This window comes from Oncorhynchus nerka, linkage group LG11 (genome assembly GCF_034236695.1).
Source record: "Oncorhynchus nerka isolate Pitt River linkage group LG11, Oner_Uvic_2.0, whole genome shotgun sequence".
Lineage (NCBI taxonomy): Eukaryota > Metazoa > Chordata > Actinopteri > Salmoniformes > Salmonidae > Oncorhynchus > Oncorhynchus nerka.
In genome coordinates, this window is record NC_088406.1 from 66,686,550 (window position 1) to 66,697,421 (window position 10,872).

The 10,872-nt window shown below is 42.1% G+C and overlaps 1 protein-coding gene across 2 annotated transcripts; it reads left to right on the forward strand.

The window, feature by feature from the left end:
* The first annotated feature begins 1,917 nt into the window (after positions 1 to 1,917).
* On the forward strand, positions 1,918 to 9,863 carry LOC115137452 (zinc finger and SCAN domain-containing protein 12-like). Of its 2 annotated transcripts, XM_065024822.1 has the most exons (6): positions 1,918 to 2,536; positions 2,902 to 3,032; positions 3,234 to 7,811; positions 8,247 to 8,601; positions 8,754 to 8,881; positions 8,993 to 9,863. In XM_065024822.1, exons 1-3 carry the CDS (start codon positions 2,278 to 2,280, stop codon positions 4,407 to 4,409), a joined length of 1,566 nt encoding a protein of 521 aa, XP_064880894.1. In that variant the 5' UTR covers positions 1,918 to 2,277; the 3' UTR covers positions 4,410 to 7,811; positions 8,247 to 8,601; positions 8,754 to 8,881; positions 8,993 to 9,863. The 2 variants fall into 2 exon arrangements, with proteins under 2 accessions (XP_064880894.1, XP_064880893.1); XM_065024821.1 differs by having other exon boundaries at positions 8,754 to 9,863.
* The last annotated feature ends 1,009 nt before the right edge of the window (positions 9,864 to 10,872 follow it).

Consider the following 10,872-nt stretch of genomic DNA (forward strand, 5'->3'; position numbering starts at 1 on the left):
AAACAAAACCACTTTACTGATGACATTTTGCACAGGCACAATCTTTCCACTATTTTGGAATTGAGTTTTCTCCACAGGTCCCTAAACCCCCTTGCTCCGCGAGCGAAGCTGAAGTCGAAAAGACAACTTTACCGGTGTCAACTATATTAACCTAGGCTAACAGTGATGCATTCATTCGATTTATGCCATTATTCTGGTGAGTATAGTTTTATTTAGTCTTCTAAGGTAACAAGTCATGGCAAGGGAAGCTTCATGTATCTAACTGTAGACAAGCAGATGAAAAAATCACACAACACCCATGACAGCCTACTATGTGAAACTCGGCCTGGCAGACCGCGAAAAAAAACATTAAACGGCATAAGATTTTACATGCCACTGTATCCCGTCTAGCATCAACATAAACCATAGCCGGATTTCTCATAATCGGGATACGAGTTTATCCGGGATATTGTAAACGGGACGTGATATTTATATGCCTCAACTCAAAAACAGAATAATTGAGTATCTTCGAAAAATAACGGGATAGTAGTGCGCATGTAAATGTTTGGCGATAAATGGAACTATTTCTAGCAGAAGATATATTAGACGCATATGCATAACCATGGTAGTAATTGAAAGGGAACACTGAAGATTATGGGGAAATGCAGACCAAAGGTGAGGACACCGCGGTATACCTGACTGAATCCAAACATTACACTGGATTTTATGTGCATTTTACATTGACTGTACTTTCTGCAGCATCTGTCTAATGAAATCTTATGACTAAAGGAAAGAGCTTTCAATTATTAAATGCATTTATTTATTTTTGCTTTGCCATTGAGTAACTGAAGCTTGGAACACATCCCCTAAATCCCCACTACCACATCACTGTTTACGCAATCCAAAAACAGTTCATTATAGATCGCAATCTGGGTCAGGTGGGCATCATTTGAAAGCTTATCCTATTGCCAAAAATGCCTAAGTAAATTATTAAATAATGTAGGCTTTTCATAAGGCCCAACGAAGTTTTTAAATAAGTTTGTCTTTAAGGATTCGGCATTCACCAATATGTCACCAATATATATATCATGTGAAATCCATAGATTTCACATGACCTAATGAATCTATTTAATATAAACTGTAACTCAGTAGAATATTTGAAATTGTTGCATGTTGCGTTTATGTTTTTGTTCAGTATATCCTAAAAATATAAACGCAACATGCAAAAATGTCTAAGATTTTTACTGAGTGACAGTTCGTAGAAGGAAGAAATACTACTCCGCTTCTTGATATGCCACACCTGTCAAGTGGATGAATTATAAAGAATAATAATGTGCGCCAAACTTCCAAAATCGCCCAGCAGTGGTAACTCATGTTGGCTATGGTATCGATTTCGCCAGCGGCATATAATGTTTTATGAAATATCACTTTTGAGAGCAGCGAAACTGTTAAGACGTTCTCCCGTTTTCTGTATATATTGGAAGTTATGTCCCGTTTCTGTGAAAAGTTTGGACTCATTACGTGTGATGCCCATTGAATGACAGGTGTCAGTGACTGTGGGAAGTCTGTTTAGGAACGTCAACTTTAAAAAAAAAAAGACTGCTTGTTTTATGATAAACAAATTGCACCCTCCACTTTCCTCTGTTGGACCTACAGTAACTGTCAACAACCCCTACTGTGGCCCTTTTCCCTATAGCCCTTCCAATGTCACTGGGTAGTAAGTAGGGAGTTACCGCTAATCAGATATTTGTTTGTGCTCCTCTATAAACGTTCATCTATATCTGTTATTGTTATGTATCTCCTACTGTTGCAGTGTTTCCCAACCCTGTTCCTCGAGTACCCCTGGACAAGCACACCTGATTCAACTTGTCAACTAATCATCAAACCCTCAATAAATTGAACGGGGTGTGTTTGTCCGGGGCTACAATAAAAATGTGTACAGTTGGGGTACTCGAGGACCAGGTTTGGGAAACACTGGTAGTTTACATAAACAGTACCGTATTTCAAAGAGCAGCGCGCACAAACTTTTCATTTAGCCACACCCTTTACACTGAAGAGAGAGGGTGTTATTGGTTGGCATCATAGTTTAAACGGAAATGAACAGTGGCCAACAACAATTTCCACGTTAGCGTTTTTACGGTTTTTATTTAGACCTTTTCTTAACATCATAGGACTCAAAATATGACGTTTAACTGCACAGCATCGCATACGTACCCCGGGTATTGTTTAATTCGCGTTGGAGACAGGACTTGGTTGACAGATGTTATCTAGGTAACCCTAGCTAGCTAGGTGCTAACAATGGATAACTGTATGGTTTTTCACACTCAAATTGCCTCGATCTTGGAGGTGCTAGCGAATGCAGCCGTGGCAGATATCTGTAAACTCGTAGAAGACGACTATGCAGTGTTTCGTTTGGAAATTTCTCAAAGCCAGAAAGAAAACGGGGCATTGCGGAGGAAACTGCATCTTTTGGAACTGAAGGTGGCACGAGAGCGCGTCCTCGTCAGTCGTCCCAGTAGTGTCAAGATCGTCGACGGATACAGAGGAATGTCAAGAGGTACATTTTTCCATTCAAATATGTAGCTCAGTGCCTGTCGCCCCGTTCACCTCTGCACATTTGTTCAGATGTTACCCAGAACTGGGTCTTGGTCAGTTTTTGAATAGTATACAATAATTCCCCTGATTACTTAGTTATCTTATTCTAACAACTTTTTTTTTGCTGCATTTCCTGTTCACGTAGTGAAAACAATGTGATGCATGGCACAATCTAGTGACCTGTAAATAGTATATCAATAAGTAATGAGAAGTGTTACCTTACATCCATGCCAATTCTAGACAGTATTAAAACTGTAAATAGTGTATAATATACAGTTGAGCATTGACAGTAGCTAAAGACCTATTTTCCCCCAATCACACTCTCAGGTGAAGGAAATCTCACTGGAGGCCACAGGAGCTTTGTGAAGCCAGCGGTACACCATACATGGAGAGATGACCAACCGATCACTGTTGATGAGGGTAGTGGAACCTCAACCCAGCACGTTATCGTGATAGAGGTTAGTTTAATAGTGTTGCATAAAAAATTACAGTTACTTTGTAATCAAATGTTTCCTGTTTAATTCAGAAAGGCTCCACTCAGCTATTCACTTGCATCCTAATTTATCTGACATAGGGGAGCTTGTGTTGTGAGACTTCCCTACGACATTGTTATCCAATTCTACTCATGTAACGGTAATAACCTCCTATATTTTGGTCAGTCTGCAGATGCAGAGGCTACAGGTCCTGGGGTCAAGCTGGAGAAGACTGAAGGAGAGGTGGAAACACGGCAAAGAAGCGACATCCAGACTGGAGCTCATCCTGTAGCCACAAAGGACCCCACCATCGCCCCAGCGCCGCCCAGGACACGACGCAGCATCACAGAGGTCAGTGGACCGCCGAAAGCCACCCTGAAGTCAGAAACAGACACAGAGACTTCAACTGTAACACACAGGCTCTTACACCCAGGATCTGACCCAGAGAGACTGGTGCCACTGATCTGTCCTCCTGCTCCCGCTCCCGGCTCAGAGTACTTACCGGTATTTCATCAGAGCCAGAGGACGGTTCATTCCCATGGTGATGATGACGCTTTAGACACTGGGGTTGATCTGTCTTGTTCTTACGCTACAGAGATGGACCCTGACGACATGACCTTGGGTTTAGAGACACAGACTGATCTGTCTAGAGGGGACTGGAACCAGTACAGTAGTACTGTATACTCTGAAGGGTGCCTAGATAAGAAAGGGGAGGTTATAGTGGTAGATGAGGTGAAAGTGGAGGGCCACGCTCCTCCCACATGGAATGCAGATAGTCGCCTAGGAGTCGGACACTCACAGGGCAGAGATTTCTTAGATTACAGGGGAAGTTCAGAGACAAATCAACATTTTGTCACCCACTCACCTTTACACACGCTCAGGGATCGCGACCCAGTATCTACGTCGATGGGGCCTCCTGATTCACATGGCCACGTCCTTTTCGATCAGGTTTTGAACTCAATCGACAGGGTTAGAGGCCAGGCTCAGGGAGGGGGAGCAACATCAGGCAATAGTAAAGAGAAACGGTTCCTCTGCATGTTCTGTAACAAAGGCTTCAGCTGCCCCCAGAAGGTGGAGATCCACCAGAGGGTCCACACAGGGGAGAAACCCTTCAGCTGTACCCAGTGTTACATGTGCTTCGCCCAGGCTGGTGATCTGAAGAGGCACCAGATGGTCCACACAGGGGAGAAACCATACAGCTGCCCCCAGTGTGAGAAGAGGTTCTCCCGCCAGCACCAGCTGAAGAGGCACCTGAAGGTCCACACGGGAGAAAGGCCGTTCGCCTGTGCACACTGCAGGAAGAGGTTCTCAGAGAGAAGCTACCTCAGGATACACCAGGAGAAAAACCATTCTACTCTATAACATAGAAAGTCACCATTCCACTCGATACCATCTGACTTTAGATCAAACCCTGCATTAAATACAGATGAATTGTAATTGTTGTCAACAGAAAAGACCCACAGATTCATTTGGAATAACGAGAGTAACCGATTTCAGTGTTCAATATTCCTGGGTAGAATATTGCATCCAGTGTGATATACACGGAGTATACAAAACATTAAGAACCTCTGCTCTTCCGTGACAGACTGACTAGCTGAAGACTTTGATCCCTTATTGATGTCACTTATTAAATCCACTTCAATCAGTGTAGATGAAGGGGAGGAGACGGGTTAAACAAGGATTTTTAAACCTTGGGACAATTGAGACATGGATTGTGTATGTGGGCCATTCAGAGGGTGAATGGGCAACATTTAAGAGCCTTTGAACGGGTTATGGTAGTAGGTGACAGGCGCACCGGTTTATGTTGAGAATTGCACCACTGTTGGGTTTTTCACGATCAACAATTTCCAGTGCGTATTAATAATGGTCAGACACCAAAAGGACATCCAACCAACTTGACACAACTGTGGGAAGCATTGTAGTCAACATGGGCCAGCATCCCTTTTAAATAATATTGATACCTTGTAGTGTCCATGCCCTGATTAATTGAGGCTGTTCTGAAGGCAAAGGGGGGGTTGCAACTAGAGGTCGACCGATTATGATTTTTCAACACCGATACCGATTATTGGAGGACCAAAAAAAGCCAATACCAATTAATCGGACGATTTAAAATAAAAAAAATAAAAAAATGTATTTGTAATAATGAATTACAACAATACTGAATGAACACTTATTTTAACTTAATATAATACATCAATAAAATCTATTTAGCCTCAACAAAATAATGAAACATGTTCAATTTGGTTTAAATAATGCAAAAACAAAGTGTTGGAGAAGAAAGTAAAAGTGCAATATGTGCCATGTAAAAAAGCTAACGTTTAAGTTCCTTGCGCAGAACATGAGAACAAATGAAAGCTGGTGGTTCCTTTTAACATGAGTCTTCAATATTCCCAGGTAAGAAGTTTTAGGTTGTAGTTATTATAGGAATTATAGGACTATTTCTCTCTATACCATTTGTATTTCATTAACCTTTGACTATTGGATGTTCTTATAGGCACTTCAGTATTGCCAGTGTAACAGTATAGCTTCCGTCCCTCTCCTCGCTCCTACCTGGGCTCGAGGAACCAGGAACACAATGACAACAGCCACCCCCGAAGCAGCGTTACCCATCGCTCCACAAAAGCCGCGGCCCATGCAGAGCAAGGGGAACAACCACTCCAAGTCTCAGAGCGAGTGACGTTTGAAACGCTATTAGCGCGCACCCCGCTAACTAGCTAGCCATTTCACATCGGTTACACCAGCCTAATCTCGGGAGTTGATAGGCTTGAAGTCATAAACAGCTGCTGGCAAATGCACTAAAGTGCTGTTTGAATGAATGCTTACGAGCCTGCTGGTGCCTACCATCGCTCAGTCAGACTGCTCTATCAAATCATAGACTTAGTTATAACATGATAACACACAGAAATACGAGCCTTAGGTCATTAATATGGTCGAATCCGGAAACTATCATCTCGAAAACAAGACGTTTATTGAAATGCGGAACCGTTCTGTATTTTATCTAACGGGTGGCATCCATAAATCTAAATAATGTTATGTCATAATTTCGCAAAATTCTGGCAAATTAGGCGGCCCAAACTGTTGCATATACACTGACTCTGCGTGCAATGAATGCAAGAGAATTGACACAATTTCACCTGGTTTATATTGCCTGCTAACCTGGTGTTCTTTTAGCTAAATATGCACGTTTAAAAATATATACTTCTGTGTATTAATTTTAAGAAAGGTATTGATGTTTATGGTTAGGTACACATTGAAGCAACGATACACACCGCATTGATTATATGCAACGCAGGACACGCTAGATAAACTAGTAATATCATCAACCATGTGTAGTTAACTAGTGATTATGATTGATTGATTGTTTTTTATAAGATAAGTTTAATGCTAGCTAGCAACTTACCTTGGCTTACTGCATTCGCGTAATAGGCAGTCTCCTCGTGGAGTGCAGTGAGAGGCAGGTGGTTTGAGCGTTGGACTAGTTAACTGTAAGGTTGCAAGATTGAATCCCCCGAGCTGCCAAGGTAAAAATCTGTCGTTCTGCCTCTGAACGAGGCAGTTAACCCACCGAATACCGATTTCCGATTGTTATGAAAACTTGAAATCGGCCCTAATTAATCGGCCATTCCGATTAATCGGTCGACCTCTAGTTGCAACTCAATATTAGGAAGGTGTTCCTAATGTTTGTAATACTCCGTGTATAAGGCATATTTAAGCCTAAAAAGTATGTTACATATTATGCTTAACTGTGTAGGTTATATAATGTTCACAAATTCCTATTTCATTACTTCTGATAAACTGAAAAATATTTTATAGTTAATCAAATTCATCCAGATGTTTAGTTGAGATAGTACATTTGACATTTTAGTAATTTAGTAGACACTCATTGTAATGGGTACATTTTCCCTCAATAAAGTAGGTATCCGCAAAGTCAGTGCTAGTAAGAAAAGACGTGGGATACATTTAAGTCCTGGGTTGCCAGGACCGAGAAGAGCTTTCACTGGGCTGAGCTAGAGTTGACCTACCTGTAGGCGTGGGACTGCCAAGAGGCCAAAGGTGGCAGTACTCTGGTTGGGGTGTAGGGTTTGAGCATAGCCTGAAGGTAGGGAGGGGCAAATCCCCGTGCTGCTCCGTAGGCAAGCACCTTGGTCTTATAGTGGATGTGAGCTTTGATTTGAAGCCAGTGGAGTGTGTGGAGGAGGGGGTGAAATGGGAGAATTTAGGAAGGTTGAACACCAAACGGGCAGCGTTCTAGATAAGTTGCAGGGCTTTTTTAATATTTTTTTTATTTTACCTTTATTTAACTAGGCAAGTCAATTAAGAACCAATTCTTATTTTCATTGACTGCCTAGGAACAGCCGTCAGCTTTAATTTGTACTTTGTCAGCTCGGGGATTTGAACTTGCAACCTTCCGGTTACTAGTCCAACGCTCTAACCTTTAGGCTACCCTGCCGCCCCAACAGAGAGTTGCAGTAGTCTAGATGGGAGATGAAAAGAGCCTGGATTAGGACCTGCGACACTTCCTGTGTGAGGTAGGGTTGTTGTAGAGCATGAACCTGTAGGAGCGAGTCACTGCTTTGATGTTTGCAGAGAATGACAGGGTGTTGTCCAGGGTCACGCCAAGGTTCTTTGCACTCTGGGAGGGGACACCGTGGAGTTATCATCCATGATGGAGAGGTCTTGGAGCAGGCAGGCTTTCCCAGAGAGGAAGAGCAGCTCCGTCTTGTCGAGGTTGTGGGCCAACATACAAGCTGAGATGTTTGCCAGGTACGCAGAGAGACATGTGGTTTTCATATGGTGCAATTAACTCTTGTTTATGTTTAAAAACAAAATGGTAATTTTTATTCTAAGACTTTAGTATACATCACATCTGATCTCACCCTGTTCTGCATACATACAACAGCTCTTCATAACCAATATACACTTACTAAATATACCTACACATACCCACACACTAACAAACACCCACTGTACACGTCAAAATAGTTTAGCCAGGTTTGTCTGATGATGACATCATAGCAGATAAATATATATATATATATATATATATTTATGTCCATCATGATGGGTTTAACAACAACAAAGTTCTGTAACAGTATAGGACTGAAAAGTAGTGGGGATGGGTAAACACTCCATGTTGAAAGTGTGTTTTATTATCTGAGGGAGTGTATGTCTGTGTAATCTGTGTCACCTCTCTTCCAGGAGGAGGAGGGTCCAGAGGTGCTGCTGGTGAAGGAGGGTCCAGAGCAGATGCGGGTGTGAGGAGGGTCTTGGGGAACATGGTCATGGAGGTCAACAAGACTTCAATCAAGTACAGGCTGAATGAACAACAGCGACAGAATGCAATATGACATTTCATTAAATTGTTTGGGGAATGGTCTCGTCGCCAAGGGAAGATCCTCTGAGCCAGATGATGTTATGGCTGGTAGCCCTATGCAGGGCTGCTGGCAATTTCCTACTTTGAGACTCTTTGTGGATACGGCGCCTGGTCTTTATTCATTTTGTCTGAAGTGTGGGACCATGCCTTTTGAATTTTCAAACCATTAAAAAGTGTCAGGTAATCAAATCAACTAACAAGTTTGCATAGTACTCATAGTAGTCCCTCAATTTATAATGTATGAACTTGACCAGGTAATTGACTCACAAGTTCCATATGTAGAGTTTTCTCTGCCATGTTTGTAAAGTCTATTTTGTAACCTCCTCCTACAGGTGGTTGGCTGGAGGCTAACAGAGGAGACTGGGCGGCCATCTTGGATTCCCAGACCCAAACCAGTGGAGCCAAGGTCCCACTGGACATCATCACTGAGCAGGCCAGGATCAGAGGCGACATAGTGGAGGTCAGTTGATGGGACAGCGTCCTCAACACTGGGCTAGGGAACAACAATTTTAAATAACCAGAAACACAGTTGTGCAAGAATCAACACCTGGACTGGTCTCTATGACAACAGACTGGCTGAGACCTGGGAGAGGCATAGATTTGGTCTGCGGGGGACGGGGAGGTGTCCAGATGCGGCAGGAGAGAACAGACACAGATTCGGCTACGGATGATAAATTACAGGCCTCATCTTTTTAAGTGGTAGAACTTGCACAATTGGTGGCTGACTAAATATTTTTTTGCCCCACTGTATGTAAAGATGCACCAGACCGTTCACACCAAGGAGAAGCCCTTCATGTGCAAACTATGTTACAAGAGCTTTTACTTCCTGACTAACCTTATCAGACAGGATTGTCCCCAATTGGGAGAAATCATAGCAGTGTGACTTGAGATGTACACAGGGGATATCTTGCAACCATTCTTTATCTGACATATTATTAGTTATCACGTGAAGTGTCTTGGGCAGGGCATACAATTAATACCAGCCGAATGTCTATTTCACTAGCCACTTGGGCGGGTGGTCAATCTGCAGGGCTCTACATTCAGCATTACATTCTCATTTGCAAATAAAAATAGGTCAAAAGTCAAGTATGAGCAAATGTGAGTTGCTTTATAGCAGAAAAATGCTGCGGTGGCTGTTTTCAAAGTACTTTTGTCGTTTTGTTTCATATCTGCTAAAAGAAATGCGAATCTATATCCCACCTCGCGATGCAACACTGCCTGGCTGGGGAGCTTTGTGCACTACTCTGATAGATTCATTTTTGGAGGCGCTGCGCACAGGCATAAAAGTTTGTCTAATTTACATAAAGTCTACAAAGTGAGACTTTTTCCTTGTGTTTCTTGGTTATTTACATTGTTTTGTTTAATAATGTGACTTGTTTTTCAATGTTAGTTTGAGTCTGCTGCTTTTACACAATAAATGAAAGAGGGATTGGGTAGGACAAGTTTTTGCGTCGTCTTTTAACTCCAAAGCAGGAAGAGGAACTGCAATTTTGATAAGTAAACGCAGCAACACCATATCTGATCCCTCAGGCAGGTTTGTTTTGGTGCATATGTATTCAGTCTATTGAATATTTATGCTCCTGACTTCGATGACCATATGTTTATTCAGAATGTCTTCCTTCAGGTTGCTCAAGCACCACCAGGATGGCTACTGGCTGGAGGAGATTTACATTTTTGTTTAGATACAGTTCTTGACAGGTCATCTGATAAACCCTCACCTCTTATCAAAGCCACCAAGCTCACCTGGTCATTCATGAAGGATCTCAATTTACTAGTCATCTGGAGACCGATGCACCCACAGGATAGGGACTATTGTTTTTATTCACACACACACACAACTTTTCGCTATCAACCCAACTGTTTCATAGTGTTAGATACCGATTATCTCCCTAGATTGCTTCGTGACCCTTCTCCTCTGGTATTATCAATCTCCATTCCCACCAAGGTAAATGGAGCATATAGATGGAGACTATATTCTACACTCCTGAAGTTTGTGCATTCAGCAAAGAGCAGATCAATATTTTTACTTTGAAAAACAAACCCTCCACTCCTGACAGTTTCAGTCTTTGGGATGCATTGAAAGCCTATCTGAGGGGACAAATCATTTCCTATACTAAAGGGTCGAAGAGAAAACACGGTGCGGAACTGAATGTCCTTTTATCTGAAATCTCTGCGCTAGAGAGAACCTACCAAAGAGGCCCGACTAAAGATCTATACAGGCTTTTGGTCAATTAAAAATTTAGATATAATACTCTGAACACATATCAAGCTGAGAGGGCCATCACTAAATCAAAACAGCATTACTACGAGTTTGGAGAGAAAGCACACCAAGTATTGGCATGGCAACTGAGAGCAGAGGAAAGTAAGAGGACAATTAATGCAATAGAAACTCTTACTAATGAGATATCATTCGACCCTACTGAAATTAATGATACTTAAGAAATATGACGA